Source organism: Hippocampus comes, unplaced genomic scaffold (genome assembly GCF_001891065.2).
Source record: "Hippocampus comes isolate QL1 unplaced genomic scaffold, H_comes_QL1_v1.1 scaffold85, whole genome shotgun sequence".
Classification (NCBI taxonomy): Eukaryota; Metazoa; Chordata; class Actinopteri; order Syngnathiformes; family Syngnathidae; genus Hippocampus; species Hippocampus comes.
In genome coordinates this window covers 1,314,062-1,332,741 of record NW_017805540.1, presented here as the reverse complement: position 1 = coordinate 1,332,741, position 18,680 = coordinate 1,314,062, and the positions used below count along the sequence as shown (strand labels likewise).

Here is an 18,680-nt window from a genome sequence, read left to right as displayed (position 1 = left end):
GGGTGGGGGGGGTGTGGATTTAAGACGAAGGGTCTAGGTGTCAATCAGGTACAGAAGCAAAAAAAATCATTGGCGGTACTTTGATGAAAGCAGTCTCTAATCGAATCCTGGGGGAGTGAAACCTGATATGCCAGCCCAACTATAAACGAGCTTAAAACAAAACAAGAGCTTAATGATTCTGATTGACGCATCACATCGTATATCTAAGGGAAAACTTTTGCTAATTTTCAATTAAACTTCTGACAAAAGATTTCCTTAATCAGCTGCTTGCAAGACACCATCTGGTGATGGGAGGACGCTCAGAAGTTCATTAAAGAAGAGGTAGCACTTCTTTTTGGTCTTAGTCAAATCTGTGAAGAATTTGAAATGTGATCATAGGTGGCATGATAGCCCAAAGTAAGCACTGTATGATCACATCTTACAACTGACTAGCTGGGGCCGAGAAGCTAAAAAAATGGTGAATTTGTGAATATGGAATCTTTCCATTACTTTGAATTTCTCGCAGTAAATGAGGAATTCAGGCAAATGTGGGAATGCTGGGTAGGTGAAAAAGTATCTTCCCAGGATGTCTGAATACTCAGCTGAACATTTTGAATGCTGCAATTACTTTGGTGAGAAATGTAGAAGTAGATTTGGCCGAATAACAATAATAAATGGGGACGGGCAAGTACCGATACCAAGCATCTGCAACATTGGGTACTTAGGGTACCGGCTACTGAAGTCCCCCCCCTTTTTTTTTGGGCCCCCCCCCCCCCCCTCCCTATATAAAAACAAGACATCAAGTCCTCCTCTGCAGTAGTTGGCGCTAAAGTGCAGCAGTTTGACACTTCAGCAAATCATCATCTGTGTTCGAAAAACAGATCTTTTTTTATACTGGTCTGCGGACCGGTGGTTGGGGAGCACTGATCAACAATAAATGGACATTTTTGGGGAAGAAGGACCCACCAGGCTCTTGGGCAGACGTAGCTGGTTTCTCAAGCAGGACGCCATCCCCAACAGGCTCTTGATCTGAGGGCGATGGAGCAGCAAGTAATTCCGGTTTGGGGTCATTGTGCATTTCAGGAAGCAGCCGAATGCCAGGCTCTAGGTCCATGTGCTTTTGAGCCAGCTGTGAGTCAGTCTCAGAGTCTGTGTGCGTTGAGACTGGCTGAGGGCAAAGCTCTGGGCCAGTATCCATATTCTCTGCTCGAAGCACCCGCACTGGAGTGGGGGACCTGCAGTTGGAGCAAACAAAGTCCTCTCTGGGGTGGTTTTCTGTTTGGCCCGAGTTCTGACGCTCACAGTCAATGTGAATCCATCTGAAAAGAGTACAAAGCCATTGGTCAAACGTAATTTCCACCAGGCTCTCCCTTTTGAACATAATAAAAAAATGATTCTGCCCACATGTTGTCCACTTCTTAGCGGGAAATGTTGGATTCCTGCGTTCTTTCGAGTTCTGCACAGGATTTCTATCACTGTGCTGCATGTCTCAATTTCAAAATTTTAACCTTTGAGCATACTTTGCAAACGATTGTTTTTTGCTCCTTGTCTGATGCTGCAGTGCAAACCCAAACCAATTACTAGTGAAACTGTGGCCCTTTGTAAACTAGCACCAATGTTTTCAGCCATGATATTCGAATGAAAACAGTGCACAGCGCTTTGAACTATGGAAACTGCAAAGAAAAAAAATACAGTTTTTGAAGCCAATACTAAAAAACTTGAATTGACTGAGAAAATTGATTAATCGCTAAGTCCTACAACTCACCGAACAAGACATTTCAGCTAGTATCCAATGATTAACTGCTTGTGTGTTTTGTTTGGCTTCTTGTAACACTTTTTCTGAAAGAAAGATGGCGCTAAGAAGAACATGAAAGGAGGCTAAGAAAGCGGTTGTATTGGAAGGTTTCCACCCACTCTTTTTGTTTCCATTCTCAAAGGCTTATTACAACTCAGATATTTACCTTTTTGTTTCTTAAAGAACTTTAATTAGGATTAACCGTAACTGCTGTTGAGTATTTGAAACCCATTTGATTTTTCTGTTTGACAAGTACAACTAAGAAAATTTAGACTGCTGCTCGCTATCTGGCGACAGACTGGCTCCCCCACTTCTGTTTTTAATATGCAGTTGATAAAGATTTTGTGATGGTGACAATTTTGATGCTGTATAATGACAGAGATAATTAACCTCAATGGGAAATCTAAGGTCCAGCGGTGTCACAGAACAGATTGGGATCGACTTTCAGGGTAAAAGTAACAGATTTTTTTTCCTCTGTTACTGTTATGGTGTTAAAAAAAAAACTTTTTAACTTACCTCTTACAAGTGTGGCAGAGGAGTAGGTCTTTGTGGTGCTCAGGGTCCAAGATGCAGGCACACATTGGACAACTCAGAGCAGGATCCTGATTTTGGACACAACTCTCACACAGCAGGCTGGTGTAGTGCCACAACCCGCTGGTTCGAGTTCCACACTGGATACATACCCTGCAGTTCTACCGGGCAAAAGACAATTTCTTGGTAAATCAAGCCATTTGACCATTTCTCGTAATGTGGGATGCGATGCTTCTGCTTTAACGGCTGTGCTATGTTCAATAAGGCACAACACGGTCCAAGTGACATTTTGGGTTTTCATTCTACGTTGGCACAATTGGCATATGAGTCACAGCAGCAGAAAGAGGGCAAAAACATGGAATCAGATATCCTCAGATCAGAATCAGGCCTGTTCCAAATGTGGATCCGAATGTGATATGTATTGGATATCGGCCAACACAAGTGCAACGCAAACACATAGAACGCATACACCCCATCAACACTAGCCTGAAGTCATAGAACGCTGCCCATTGGTGATGTACACAGACCCATGTCTGCAGAAAAACAAAAGTATATATATATATATATATATTTTTATATATATATATATATATATATATACATGTATACACAGTAGCAGTGTGTTGACTATCAAAAAGGGAAAATAACTGCAGACAAGTTATTATGATAATGTGGAGGTTAACCTCATTTAAATCAAGGGATTGAGCGGAATTTTTTTGGTCCATTCGACATTATATAGCGGCATCAAGAGCCTTAGAACCATAGCAAGCGCAATTATCCAGTCTACTAAAAATCTGCGTCAGTCTTTTTTCTTTTCGTTGTGTAACTTGGGTGCCTGCAGAAAATCCAGCCTAAGACGGCAACACAGGATGAGTTTTCTCCTACCTTACATCTCCACCCATTAGTGGGTAGAGCATCCATGGCAGGTTGGAGACAGAATGTATGGTAGCCTTTGTCACACATGTCACACACAAGCATTTTAGTGTCCTCTCCTGGGTTCCTGCAGAAGGCGGTTGGATAAAATGAGCGCGAAGGCTACAACCCGCGTTGAAAAGGGCTTCAAGATATTACAGTGATGATTAATACCATCTGTGACACGTTTTTGAGAAATCATCTTGTGGGGTTCACAACCGATATAAGCATCAACGGTGAGCTGACGCATAACTGTTTATGTGAATAAAAACCTTTGCGGCAAGGTCACTCACTTGCATGTCTGGCAGACCTTGCACTCAGGACACTGCCACCCAGCTCTCCTCAGAGGGGTCACGGCCATATCCAGGCAGATCCCATGATAATGCTGTCCACAACTGGTGCAGAAGAGTTGGTCCAGTAGATCCCCCGGGCTGTCGCACAATGCGCAATTTGCATCGTCAACAACTGTGGAGAGGAAAATGTCAGTGTTACATGACGGAATAAGCTACATCGCCGTACAATTGTTTAAACCCGGCTTACATTTCTGCATGGCCAAATCAATGTGTTCTGGGCAAAGGAGCGACAGACTCCTGATATCCTGAAAGGCCCCTGCTGCCCCAGCACAGGGGTAATGGTAGAGTTGAGTACATCCTTCAGCACAGCACTTAATGGATGCTCCAAGGCGCTTACAGTATGCACAGTGCTGCAGGGAGAGAGACATTGGGGGAGGTGAAATGTCAAACAGTCAAAAGTGGCGTTTTCTGCATAGACTTGATTGTCTGTTCATCAATATGTTTTTCAACTCCAAATTAAGTCCCTTGTTAATAACACTCCAGGTGAAACCTTATCCAGACACTTTTTCTTTCTCTTGATGCTCTAAGTGGGCTTGAATAGCCACTCTGGAGTTCAAGTGGAAGATTTGCAGACAGACTACACAACCAATAGGTGGCAAACACAAACACAGCAAAGTGCCTTTGCTCGTGCTATGTGGCTAAGCTGCCATGAGAGCTCAGACCCAGTTGAGTGGCATGACCTTTTCCATTTCACAGTTGACAGAGCCGCAGTGCTGAGCTGACCTTTACCAGCCAGACTGATCCATCAGCTTTACTGTGCCTCAGCGAGGAAGGCATGCCTTCCTCAACACATTAAGATGGTGTTAATACCTATTAGGGCACGGATGCTTCCCCCAAGACTCACCTTTGTGCTCCCTGAGTCAATGGCTCTGTCCACATTAAGCAGAGATTGTCCCTCGCCCTCACAAACACCTTCGGACCATGAGGCACAACTCTGATGCGCCCAGCATTGCCCTGTCATTTGCAAAACATCAAAAGAAGGAATATCCCATCAACCTTCTGGTTTGTGTTTAGTTACATGGACACAAGCAGCACTTGCAAAATAGTAATTTACTCACTTTGAATCATCATACAGTGGAACATAAACTCTCAAAAGCCTTGAAGGCCAATTACTCAATTTTATCAATTCCCGGTATGTGTAAATAAATATTATTTTATTAATTAAAGTTCAGTAGTTGCACTAGAAAACATGGTTGCGCACGGAATGGAGCTAATGTAAAAAAAAAAAAAAAACAGGCGATGTTGCCATTTTGTCTCCGATTAGTGACATTTCCGACCCCCGTAATTGACAATATTTTTCCAAAACAACCAGCGACTAAATCTCCATAAATGGAAGGCACTCGCACAAACAGCGATTTATAAATATGAAGGGGTGTCCCGATATTGCAACCTAGAATACTGAACGACACCAATATAGATCTGATACCAGCAGTAATTATACATGCTTGTATTTATTTAATTTTTTTGTATGAAATGTTAGAAGAGACTGAATCAAGTGATACTATTCAAACAAAGAACAAGCGTGGGTTTCTAACCTATCAATAGGTTAGAAACCTGTGACCCAAGGTAAGTGATTTCAAGCTGCAAATAATGTGCAGCAGTCATCTACCTCAATTGTGTGCCTACATGAATAAAATTTGGGCAAGCCGATGGGCTGTGTTATTACTCGTTGATCCAGCAAGTTTGATAGCTCATTTGCGTTAAACTGTTGACCATTTTAAATGTAAATTTGTTAAGAATCGGCTCCTATATGGGCATGTTTTTTATTCATAGATAGAGAGATAGATAGATATAGAGACAGATAGATAGATAGATAGATAGAGAGATAGATAGATAGATATGATACTTCTATTATTCCTCATCCAGACGCAGCTTCACACAGGCGGTGTTCATTTACAGTTGAACATGAAGGGGTGAACATCCCCTGCTCTTAAGGTAGTCTGAGAGCACTAACAAGCATGGAATTATTCCAGATATAATTGATCAAAATAGGAACATTTGTTTGGAAATGTGAACTGAAAGAAATCTACTGCAAATTATGCTGTTGACTCCTACCTGACTCCAAGAGAGACCAGACGTTGAGATCTTGTGGAAGGCCGACATGAGAGAGCTCATCCCAAAATCGACTTGCTGGGTCTGGATCTCCCTCACTCCTTTCAGACCCGCTGGAAACAAAAGTATTAGACGGGGTAGTGAGGACAGCAGAATAATGTTCAGTTTTCACCAAAACAAAAATATACCAGATGGATAGAGTGTATCTGTGGAGAGGAAGAGGAGGCAGAGGAAGAGAGCCATCATGAAATCTGGCATCTGCACAAAGACTCTTGCAGTTGAGTTGCTTCAGAACTGCAACACTGGCAGCTTCACTTGCAGAAAAATGATACAACAGCCTTGAGCCCTGATTAGGATGCTAACTTAACATTTCCCTCTGTCACGCACGCACCTCACTTATAAATCAATCCTGATTGTTCCCCCAGCACTGCGTAGCTTTCCCTGTGGTCATGTGACATAAGCGAGGGGTGGCCTTTGCCACCAATCACATGGCAACATGAGACAATCAACTGCTGACTTGGCGAGCTGCCAGACTGCATTATGGCTCCCACGACCCAATAGGCCACTGGGAACTCTGAATGGAGCCCACCTAGTTCCATAGCACCAAAACAAGTTTGGCAAAGAAAAAAAACACTAACTTGGTCAGTTCCTGCTGTCCTGAGGTGGTCTCGCCTGCCACGTGTGGCTCAGTGGACCCAATGCCATTACCGCCATTGTTCATCGAATCCTCTCCATCTTTGTGTCTGAGGAGATGGTCGAGGGGCAGCGTGGTGCTGAACACTCGAAGTTCCCCCTGACCCAACAGGCTACGAGTCCCGCAGTAACAGAAGGCACAAAGACGTTCACTGAAAAAGAGAAAATGGATGGTAGAGGGTGTGCGATAGACAAAAACAATACTGTGGCACCCGGGAGGAAAAGCTGTCAGTCAGCTAATGACTGCGTTTCATTAAATGCATGCACATAGCGAGCAGTAAGTACTATACTTCGCACAACAGAAAATTCCCAGTCAAGGGCTTTGTCGTTGCTAACCTGCTTTGGACTCCTCTACTTGCTGGGACAGACGGTCCTGCAAGAGTGTCGTGTGGAGGGCTCTGGGCCGGAGGAGGAGGAGGACAAGGAGGAGGAGGAGGAGAGGACGTGTCCTCCTCTGGCACATCACTGCTCACCACTTCCACAGTCTCCCCTGCTTGGATTTCTGTTTCTTAAGGTGATGGAAAAAAATTGATTGACCAGTCTGTTAAAAATATATTACAAAGACATTTTTATGCTAAATATGACTGTAAAGCACAACACTTTTTTTAAATGTAGCATCAATTCTGCATTATGTAGACAAACAGTTGGGGTTCTTAGGGCCTTATCAAATGTGAAACAACCATGTAAATCTTTTATCTGGCCATTTCTGAAAATGTGTCTCTGAGTGAACCTTTCTGTACTTCTGTTCCGTTGTTATGCAACAGTTTTGCTTATTTAAAAGAAAACAAATCACAAAGTTCATCTGCCCATGACATGATCAGCTAGGCTGGGGCAAGGGGGACAGAGTCACGTTCGAGCAGCGGCCTGTCTATACTGTCTGAAATATTATTCTGCAAAGGCACTATCATACATAAACAGCCCACCTCCCCAATTTTTTTGTGTGTATCTGAATAAATTAACTTGGCATTTAGAAACTGCATTTTGTATTGCCTTGGGTTGTCTCTGTGTGATATTCAAATTAGATTGATGAACTGAAATGTTTGTGTGTGTGATAAATATACAAATAACACAGAAATTATGAAGGGGGCAAATAATGTGCGTAAAAATATTTGTTAAGCAAAAAGATTAAAAAATTTTATGACCATATACAAATACTTTGGACTTAAAATGTAAGATTTTTCCCCCATATTTTTGCTTGATGCTTAACTGCTTCCAGGGGAGAATCAGGGCTTAGCAATATGGCCTGAAAATCATTTCATGGTATCAAGTGAATAATGGTGAGTGTAAATGTGTAAAAATCATCATAAAAATATTTCTAAATAGGTTATTTAAGCTCAATATTTCTGGTTGAAAAGGTCAGAAAGTATCATTTATTTTTCTCTCTACGTTAATTTCTAGAGCACTGATTCTGATCTTTTGTGACTCTATTTCACTTTACTTTCACGATTAGCATTATCCTCTATGGACCAATCTATGTGGGGAACACAGAGTCATTCATGTAAAACGTGGCAGTCCACCAAAAAGGGGAAAATGACAACAAGACAAGAAGATATGTATTATATATGGGAATAAAAACACCTGTTGGAGGCGTTAGGTAGATGTAACAAACGAAATTCAAGCCACTGGAAGATGCCCCACTCCTTAGGGTATTCGGCATGAACGGGGGCATCAAAATGAATGAGACTGAACATCACATGACTTAATGTACACCATGCTCATTTAAAAAAAAAAAAAAAAAAAAAAAAAGCAGAAATGTGTCTGGAGTGACTGATGGGATTTTAAAAAGCTTTTAGGGGGCATTAGCCTTGGGCTCTTTCCCACTGCTCTTCAATGGCAATCTTAGTGCAGCAGGAGAGGTGGAGGCAGCGAGTGAAAGACTGAGGCAAGGGAGAATAGAAACCCACTGCAGCTCAAGCTGAAGCCTTTCATTAACAGCCCTGAAGAGGAAGGCCAAGGCAGCATGAAAAAGCTCTCTGCCCTCCACTGAATGACTAGTTCACAAGGAAAGGGGTAGTGTAGTTCTCACCTGTGTCCTGAGGGCCAATGGACTCCGCTATCTCTGTTCCATCCATACTGTCTTCCTCATCCATGATAGCCCTACCTCTGTTGCGGCCCCTAAGGCAAGAAAAAGGCAAAAACAAATAAATGCAGGCAATGGAAATGAGATTTAGCCACAGCTGTCATTGGGCTGTAAAAGGGGAGGAACAGTGGATAAATACTATCTGGCAGTATAGAGTGGGCATGCCTCTTATTGCCAGTAGGTAGGAAAGGACCTAATTGAAATACATTAATAAAAATACAATGGAAAAAGATGTTTGAGTGGCAGTCTATCATTCATAAGGACACAACACCAACCTGCATGTTAAAATGAAGCATACTGTGACATGAAACAGCTGTCAACTTTATAAACACAAAGTAATACTTTTCACTCGTTATGTTCACTCAGTTTTGCTGTGACATATGAACCCAAAATGAAATACATGTTGTTGTTGATTGTAGTTAACATTTTCCAGCATTTAAAATAATTCAATAAAATAAAAGGTTTGACTACTGTGCTGTCATTGTGAAAAAAAAAAATCTATTTAAATTGGAAATTGGATTTTTGGGTGGGTATTTTTTTTTTAAGTCGGTATTCTACAGAGCCCCTAAGATAGAAGGAAAACAACAACAACAACAACAAAAAACGTATTCCCTTGGGTGGAAATTCATTTTAAAAAAATATTACGTTTGTTTGGCGACCCAAACCACCAATGTGCATCTGTTTGACAAACGGCATGTCATGGAGGAGGACTTGGAACTATTGCTTTTAAATTCACTCTAAAATAAAATAACATAGGTTTCTTGGTATTTGACCCGGAAATACATAAACGCGCATTCAAAAAAATGTGTTGCCTCTGTTTAAAAACAAATAAATGAAATTGCTTTCTTGCACAAATCTTTGCAAGGGAATTAGTTTTTTTTTTCTTTTTCTTGTATGTCACATTAGGGGCTCCGTAGTATTCTCCCAGCCGTAAAAAAATGAAAGTATGATGGTAGCTGAGCATGCCACGTGAGTACGTACTGTATTCCTATGCATACTAATCCATTGCACACCAAAACCTCCAAACGGCTGATGCCAGGAACCTTGTACACACTAAACAATTAAAGAAAACTGTAGTTCAAATCTTGTCAAACTGCCAGGCACAAACACCAATCCCTGTGTACAGAAACATCCACGTGTGTCATTTAGCACAGCATTTTATTGTACTGTCTGTAAGAAATAAGTTGCGAGTAAGAGGAGTGGAATAACCCCTTGTGTGTCTGTCTTCCCGCTTCAGTCGACTGTCCCAGAAGCAAGACGATACAACCGTTTGAATCAGGAAGAAAGCAACATAGCCCAGTGCACAACTTACTACTTAAGCTACGTCAGCACTTCAGGCATCAACTCTTCCGATCTGACTGCATCTCAGCTCATACAAATCGGACACACGCGCACACACACACGCACGCGCACACACACACACACACACACACACACACACACACACACACACACACACGAGATAAATAGCATGGTGCCTTTGTCAGCATCCTCCAGGAGGCTGAGGGCCTGTGCTGACATCATCTCTGAGACAGCACGTGAAGAGCATAATTGTGGCGGATACGACTGTTAACATGCTCAACGGGAAGCGCAAACACCTCCCAAATGAGAGCAGTTACGTCTCAGGGGTGCTTGGAAGGATACAAGCGCTCAGAAGAGGAGGAGGAGATGGCAGGATGTGGGCTGGCATCATTTTGATGTCACCAGAGAGAGGATGGGGGGGAGGGGGAGAGAAAGAGAGAGAGCGAGAGAGAGAGAGAGAGAGAGAGAGAGAGAGAGAGAGAGAGAGAGAGAGAGAGAGAGAGAGAGAGAGAAAAAAACCTATAAATCACAAGTGGCTGGATGCCAACTCGACTCCTCCCTTGAAATAACTTCCATGTTAAGATAAGTAACAACCCTCAAAAATGAGGATGGAGGCAAACATTGACAGCTTGTATCACAGTTAGCCACCTGCAAGCATAACTTCATTGGGTGGCATGATCAAGCCATTAAAAACGTGTGTGCCCACCACTGAGCCAAAGAGAAGGCGTTTATTGTCATCACAAGTTCCAGCAATATAGAAATATGACACACAATGAATGGTCGTGAGAAGTTCTGCCCAACCACTCACCAGGGACGTGAATCACAGTTGAACTGCTACGATATGTCACAATATGTATGCATTTGTACATCATTTTTCTGGACAAAAGGTCTAAGGTGTAGAAAAAAAAAGTAGTGTGTTTCCGGTAACCCGACCGAGAATTTCTACGTCGAAAAAAAACTTTACGGTCGGCATTTTTTTCCAATAACCCTCGACATTTTTGTGGAGAGGGTTTACATCGGTGCAAACTCTCGCGATATTCACGTTGAGTGCGTGCGTCGTTTGCCCTGTCGTCTGTCAACAACATTGAAACATGGCGGCGGCCGCGATCTTCAACGACAGTTTAAACCGCGTTTTCTGTGTTACAGTCGCATGCTCGTACCGTAATGTTAAGAAAATAACATCCATTGATGTATCGAAAAAAATTCAGCGAACTATTTGATGAACACCACGGGCCGAGTGGCGGGTTTAATGTCTTCTTGTTTTATGTTTTATGATTAATTTGTTTACATTTTTGATGGGGAAAAAAAAAAGATTTAAAAAAAAACAAAAAACCTTTGTCCGACCTACCGACCCTATGCTGAAATTTCATGTTACCGGAAACACACTATCTTTTTTGTTTGGCCTAATCAAAAGTAGTACAAAACTACAATTACACAAGGTTTAAAAAGTAATCTTTTGAATCTAGTCTGAAAGAGGGATGGCTGATTCATCGAGTAATTACAGTTGATTTGTCAGGAAGATGTTTTTAAATGACTTTCTAAGAGTTCTAACAGAGCAATCTGAGGTGCACTGCTTCCATTAACAACATGGGCCAAAACGGAGCGCAGCAAAAAGAATACGAAAAACACAAGCCATAATTGGATAAATTAAATAACGTTAAAGAGGAAAACATGTTTTGTTTTGTTTTGTTTTTTTCTTGTCAGGGTTCATTCAAGGACGCCAAGACGTTTGGCAGCAATCAAAAAGTTCCCAAACATGTTCCAAATTTGATGGCGGCAACAAAAACTGTTTGCAGCCATTGAAACTGTTTGAGAATATCAGGCAAACGTCGTTGCAAAATGGAACCAACCCTGACAACCGACAACATTCGCTACGTGTGCACGCTTGTAAACTTTCACTGCTCCGTGAGATATGGGCGTAAGCGCCACATAAGCGTCACAGAAGCATAAAGAAAGAAAAGGGGGTTGGCAGGGGGAACCACATGGAATCAGAAATTTAGAAGGGAATCATGCCTCATCCAAACATAGATAAAAACCTGCCCAGTATCGGATATCTACCAAGTGCAACGTCAACCAACCAGAGTGGTGATACTCCATCAGTGCTAGCTGAAATACACCATTCAATGACATATATAGACCCACATTTGCCAGAATTACACACAAAAAAAAACAAACAATAAATCTTAACTACAGTGAAAGCATAGACAATTAACTGTGGTCAAAATACAGTATGTTAGATTTGATATGTGTCTGTCATTAAATAATTGTCAAATACAGCCAGTGGAGTAATGCCAAGATTACCCTCATTCCAATCGATTGAAGGGAAGAGGCAGCCCAGCCACCTAAACGAGATGTAACACTTGACATTTTTTATTTTCCTTTGTTTACTTCCGTGCTGTCACAGCTCAGTGTTGATGTTTAAATACTTGAAAATATAGAAATAAATGCCGTTTTTTTAAAAAAGGAATAATGTGGTGTGTTCACAAGCAGCATGTTAGCATTTTCGCATCCAATTCTGTCCAGTAAAGTGAGGCAAACGTACAGGTCGGCTTACTCACACACATTTTTAGAAATCAATAGATTTACTTGGATGTTTAATTTCACATTTGATGTGTGGTCAAGTGCTTCAGAGACCCAGTTAAACTGGAATTGCCCACTTGGACCTGTAGTGTACGATTTGTACTGACTTTATTTTAGTCGCTACTCTCGTGTTTTTCGCCTGAGGACAAGGCAGAGCCACGAACAACAACAGGTGTGTGTTGAATGAAATTAGTCCATCACCCTAATTGATTTAAATTGTCTTTCTGAATGTGGAGCTTTGGAAAGCAATCGTGTGGTTGTGCTACAAGGCTTCTATTTTTAAGAACTGACTTTACTGGCTCTCGGAGGTTATGCCAATGATGTCCGAGTGTTGCCGAACGGAATGTGAGGGTCGATGTTGCCTGTGATTGTGAATAAAACCTCGGTTTGCGAAACACGCCTTTGTCACCTGTTTGAATTCCTTACGATACAATATGACACAAACTATCGAAGTGGAAGGAAACCGGGGAATTAGCCGACTGCCCACGTAGAGGACCGCGATTATTTGCAAACACCGCAAATTCACAACCATGCAGAACCCGCTGCTGTGCTTGGCCCAGAGCGACGACAGGTTTCACCAATGTCTCTCTCTGGCTGGAAATACGATGACACGACTCAAGCCTTCACCCAGCCCACGTCAGGTGTGTGTGTGTTCTAACGTGTGTACTGCATAAATGTGTTGCATAAGCTCTTTATTGTTGGAGAGTAGAGATTGCAAAGCATACCCACATCACACTTTTTTCCCCGGTAATTATAGTAATGTACTGAAAAAACATCAATGACCTCAGTGATGAGTCGACTCAACCATCAACAATGTCTTAAAAAAAATCTTTAATCAGACAACTCCTACTGCAATTTAAATCAAGCCGTAGTAATGGACCTCAAACGTTTCAAAAAATTCAGTTGTCCTTCACCAAAAAACAGAAAGACAGTGATGAATTTGTTCGCCATGATTAAATATTATATTTGTATACAGCTGCAGCAGAAAAGGCAAGACATTTCACTCCATATATATACTGTCGATGTCTCACTGCTGAGAGAATGACATTTTCAGTACAAGCTAGAGAGCCGTGCAGAAATCGGCTGTGCGACTTTTCATCTATGCACCCCCACTCCTCTTCCCTTGCCTCCCCCTCTTTCCTCCTCCCCTCCCTAGACCCACCACAGCAAGTGAGGAAAAAAAAAGGTGAAAATAATGCTGTGGTAAGTAGTCCCAGCTCACAGCGTGCTGCCTGGAAAACCTGACAGGGAAAACCTGGCCCTGGAATGGACGAGCAAGCAGACGGAGCGTGGGCAAAGGAGTCTATTTTAACAACCACTTCGACAAGAGCCATTTGACATGTCTGTGTCTCACACGGTCAAGTATTAATAATTGACAGAGGTAACAATGAAAGCTACGGCTGTCTGACTTAAATCCAGTTGTTTTACTTTCAGATGACTTTTTCACAAAATTGGATTCATGTGCTGTTAAATGTTCTATCATGCCATATTGTTGCTGACAAAGTCTTCTTTAAACCACAGCAGCCCGATTCGCCTTGCTTTGGAGCGGAGACAATCCGCTGAAGAGCAAAGTCAATTGCAGTCACTTTATTTTAATGAACCAATGTTGCGACATTATTAATGTAATTTTCAGAGCGGAGTGAACAGACCAAAACAAAGGAGCTGCCTCGATGACATCACTTGAGGTAGTTGTAGTGGGCCTGCTGTATCGAGTGGATGGCGTAAACATGAAGCTGGCGTCTCGGGACAGGGATAATGTACGATTTTTTTTTTTTAAATCGACAAAAGTGCAATAGCAACGTGTACAGTCGAATGTGAATTGAGTGTTTTGTGGGGACCTGAGATTTCTGTTCATTTCAATACCAGACTAGTTGATCTGTATTCCTGTATTCCGCGCTACCCTGAAATAGCCTTTTATTTGCTGTCATTTACAGAGCTGCCAATATATAGATTCACTTTCATGAACATTTGTCAAATTCACTTTTTTTTTTAATACATTTTATCAAAAAGATAACTGCAGGACAATTAATGCTGTATATTACGTAACAGGATAATTATACATACTCTTCAATTGCACAATAATCATGGGCTCAATAACCATGCTCATGAATTAATTACGGCTTTGATGTTTGTTATTGTAATGTGGCTATTGCATCAACCTTGTCATGGAGCATACACCTGCAGCCGGAATCAAAGTGATTTCAGCGTGCCATCGTCAAATATATCTGCACGATATCTGTATGATGAATCAGCTTTGACCGATTCTGTTCTCAACTGTAGTGAATTAGGCAAGTTGTATTCATTCCGATTAATGAGATATCAAAAGGCAAAATGTAAACTCAGCAATCTATTTTGCAAACAAACAAAATTGGTGATGGATTGAATCAGGTTTTAGATTAGATCCAGGCGGCCCGGTGGTTAGCGCCTCAACCTTACAGTGCAGAGATAGTGGGTTCAATCCCGGCTCCGGCCTTCCTGTGTGGAGTTTGCATGTTTTCCCCGGGCCTGCGTGGATTTCCTTCGGGTACTCCGGTTTCCTCCCACATTCCAAAAACATGCCAGGCTGATTGACCATTCAAAATTGTCCCTCGGTGTGAGTCTGTGTGCAGATGGTTGTTCGTGTCTGTGTGCCCTGTGACTGGCTGGCAACCAGTTCAGGGTGTCCCTCCGCCTACTGCCCGAAGACGGCTAGGATAAGCTGCAGCGCACCCCGCAACCCTTATGAGGATAAAGCGGATCGGAAAATGGATGGATGGATGGATGGATGGATTAGATCCAAATTGTGGTTCCTCATGAGTGCAATGTAATTCTTGTGCAAATGTCTTCTCTTGCATGTGTTTTTCTACTTCATGTATCCACTACAGCTGGTGAAATTATGCCGATTTCCACCTGGTGGGACAACCAAGAGTTATACCATATTATAAATATTTATTATATCTTATAGACCTGTCCTCTCAGCTCAATGTGTGGTAACGTGCTAATTCATTTCTTCTACTATGTGGCTTGGTAGCATTGTTTTTTTATTATTTTCTCTCCAGACACTTATTAATTTGTATTGACCGCTGATTTTGTAAACAACGATTATCGGACAACTGATTCAAAGGGTCAGCTGAGCAGGTGTGTTGGAGGAGGGAATTGAATTGAATTGAATTCAATTGAATGAAACAGAATATCTAAAACATGCAGGAAAGCAGCACTCGGGGAAAGGAGTTAAAGGTCCCTGATGTAAATGGTCCAAAGTGGAGTCCATCAACACTTTTTGAGGACGTTCCAGGGAAGAAAGTAAATTGTCCCTACTTCTGTGTCATCTATCAATATCAAAATGTGTCCATATATACTTTTCTTTCTGGGATCATCTCTCTTTACAAAGTACGGTTGTACTGCAACTGCACCCTAAATAACTACCTCCAAAATGACCAGTGTATTAAATCAAAAACTGCAGACCGAAAAAACGCTCAACACACATTGAATCGCCAAGAAGGGAGAATTCATCGCAGGGCGGTTTGAATTTGACCCAGAATGTCTTTTGTGTAACTAATTATCAATATAGGCTCCTCATCAAAGGAAGCGATTGCTGTGAGTCAATATCTGGTTGCGTCATTAGCACCAGTCAGCTGCCTACTCATGCACGTCACATCCTGTTAAAACAGACTGCTGCGTGTATCAGTTTTTGCCCAACCTCCATTGAGACCTCCTCTTGATCAAGGCTGGGCAGAGGTCTGGAGCCATTTCAAAACATATGACAGCTACACCATTGAAAAGCAATTCAATCAACAAGTCGAAGCGTAACAGAGCAGAACCGAACAAAACCAGAATATCAGGAGCAAGAGTAGAACCGAGACATGGTGCAAGACCATCACTGACACAACTACAGAACAGTAAGCATTGAGGGACAAACCCTGAAGCAACTGCGGAAAACAAAAATTCCAGTTGAAGTTTACTGTATGGATCTGACCCAAAGAGAAATCAACATTGTACAGTATATCAAAGAACCAAAATATTCAACCAAACCACAAGTTTGTAGCCTGCTAGCTTAATGCTAACATACTGTATAACGTGAAATACCATGACACCACATTGGCACTCAGCGGAAGCATGTGCCATGTGTTCGTTGTTCCTGCAGAGCCTGCACTTGTGCCCCCTGGTCCTGCATGCCCACAAACCGTTTCCCTGATGCCTGGACTCTTTTCTTTCTCGCATCCCCAATGACCTTTGCCGTCGGAGCGTGCTCTTGGCGGCGGCACGCGATGATCAGGCAGGATCTGATCTTGTGTCAGAGTTGAAATGTGACCAGTCATGAATGACAAAAAAAAAAAAAAAGTTGTGTCGTACGAGTTCGGCATGACTGGTCAAAGACACACACACCACCAAACGAGCTGCATGCAGAGCGTCTCTGCTGAACAGGTGCCATTGCACAAAAAAATAAATAAATAAAACACTATTCTGGTTGCACCAAATTTCTACAGCCCCCCACAAAGTTTCATGAAATTCACATAAGCTGTTTTTTACTGACAGTATGGAGATATATATATGCCCTCCTGCCTCACACTTTGCGAAAGTAAGGCGGCATCCAAATCAAAATACCTCCAAGACGCACACCTAAATGTGGAACTATACATATTATGTCTTTCCATAAAGCGAAGACATACTTATTAATGTTCTTAGAGGAGACTGAGATTGGCGCCTGGGGTAGGCAGACAGCAGCAGCATCCTTGCGTGGCCTGCCACGTGGTTGCTTGTCGGAATGAGCGGGACTCCCTGTGGATGTTGGCCCTGCACAGGTGGAGGGTGGTGAGGGTCCCTGGTCAGAGGGTTCCACAGTCTGTTCCTCTGATGACATTCTGACACAAACAAAGATACTATCGTGGTGTCACATTTTCGGAGGGATCAGAAATGTTCCCATCAGTATGCATTTTTGCATTTTTTTTCTAATTCCTTTGATTCGACATGGCTAACTACATTTTAGATAGAGGTCAACATAAGGAAAGCTTTGGCGCTTTAACTACAAATGTGACCACCATGTCTGCCCAAAAATAAACTGTTCGCTCATCTGGTGTTTTGTTGAGGTCACCGATAAAAAGCGGCACGCTACGTGAGGACAGGTAAAACTGACCAATTAGTGTTACTGTCCTCCTCATGCTTTGTAATGTTAAAATAGCAGACACTCCCAGGCCACAATAATAACACCTCACCTCCTCCAGTGAGATCCAATACCCAACCTGTTCCTTTACAAAGATGATAGGGTCAGGTTTAATTGAAACCGTCAGATACATTTTCAACACGGTTTGTTTATTCGCAGAGCATGCAAAACCTACACCACTTATTTTGGTTCAACTTTGTGGAGGGATGGAGTTCTGGGCAAGGAAGAACCCCTTAAATTCTGGTGCAGATCCTCAAAGAGGTACCGGACATCTTTTAGCAAAACGATCCATACATTTTTCATTTTGAGTACATGACTCTGCATGACTACATTCTGGGATAAGCAGTGGGGAGGCATTTGTGAAGGTGTATACTTCTGTGTAATTGGGATTATTTGGCCTTGGCTGAGATTTGTGGTTGAACATGAGCAAATGACCAGGCAGCATTTTTTCAATGCAACGTTTTGTCAGAAATACTGTAAAATCCCATGCATAATCAGCCCCCCCCCCAAAAAAAATATCCCTAATCAATATTTCACGCTACCCAATAAACCGCCAAAACGGTACGAAGGCCACATTTAAAATAAACCTTATTCAACCATCAATGCCTCGGTACGCTTTAATTTTCAAGTTGTTCCTGGCCGTGTGTCACATCTTAACAGTCAAGTCCAACTTTATTGTCAAATGAGCTGTATGTGCAACATACAGCACAGATGAAATGTCTTCAGACAACAAGAGGAGCCGCTGCGGGTGCCCGCGCCACCATTAACAGCTGACATGCCTCATTTTCCAGAGCCTGAACCACTGCCGTCACAAACTGTTGCTCCTTGTTACCGACTAATGACACAACGGTGTCATGAAAAAAACATTCAAATCGTTAAGGGTAATTAAAAAAATTATAAATTACAGTGACACCGTTTTCTACGGCGCCTGTTGCCAGCGTTTAGCGACAGCCGCGCTAGCGGCTAGTAGCGCTGGCGAGAGCTGTTGTTCCTGGCCGTGTGTCACATCTTAACAGTCAAGTCCAACTTTATTGTCAAATGAGCTGTATGTGCAACATACAGCACAGATGAAATGTCTTCAGACAACAAGAGGAGCCGCTGCGGGTGCCCGCGCCGCCATTAACAGCTGACATGCCTCATTTTCCAGAGCCTGAACCACTGCCGTCAAACTGTTGCTTCTTGTGTTACCGACTAATGACACAACGGTGTCATGAAAAAAACATTCAAATCGTTAAGGGTAATTAAAAAAATTATACATTACAG

General features: G+C 42.3%; 1 protein-coding gene across 10 annotated transcripts in view; it reads right to left on the bottom strand.

Annotated features, from left to right (window-relative positions):
* kmt2cb (lysine (K)-specific methyltransferase 2Cb) overlaps positions 1–18,680 on the bottom strand; it is a 63,376-nt gene that overhangs the window by 36,230 nt on the left and 8,466 nt on the right. For 7 of the 10 annotated variants that reach the window (XM_019878952.1, XM_019878957.1, XM_019878954.1 and 4 more), the window contains exons 2-12: positions 16,927–17,118; positions 8,342–8,430; positions 6,652–6,823; positions 6,261–6,467; positions 5,626–5,735; positions 4,415–4,524; positions 3,758–3,920; positions 3,511–3,682; positions 3,191–3,305; positions 2,291–2,466; positions 946–1,298 (exon numbers count right to left, since the gene is read on the bottom strand). In XM_019878952.1, the coding sequence (XP_019734511.1) occupies positions 946–1,298; positions 2,291–2,466; positions 3,191–3,305; positions 3,511–3,682; positions 3,758–3,920; positions 4,415–4,524; positions 5,626–5,735; positions 6,261–6,467; positions 6,652–6,823; positions 8,342–8,430; positions 16,927–17,117 (1,858 nt within the window). In that variant the 5' untranslated portion in view covers position 17,118. The remainder of the gene's footprint in view (positions 1–945; positions 1,299–2,290; positions 2,467–3,190; positions 3,306–3,510; positions 3,683–3,757; positions 3,921–4,414; positions 4,525–5,625; positions 5,736–6,260; positions 6,468–6,651; positions 6,824–8,341; positions 8,431–16,926; positions 17,119–18,680) is intronic. The other 3 variants (XM_019878955.1, XM_019878961.1, XM_019878962.1) reach the window with 3 other exon arrangements.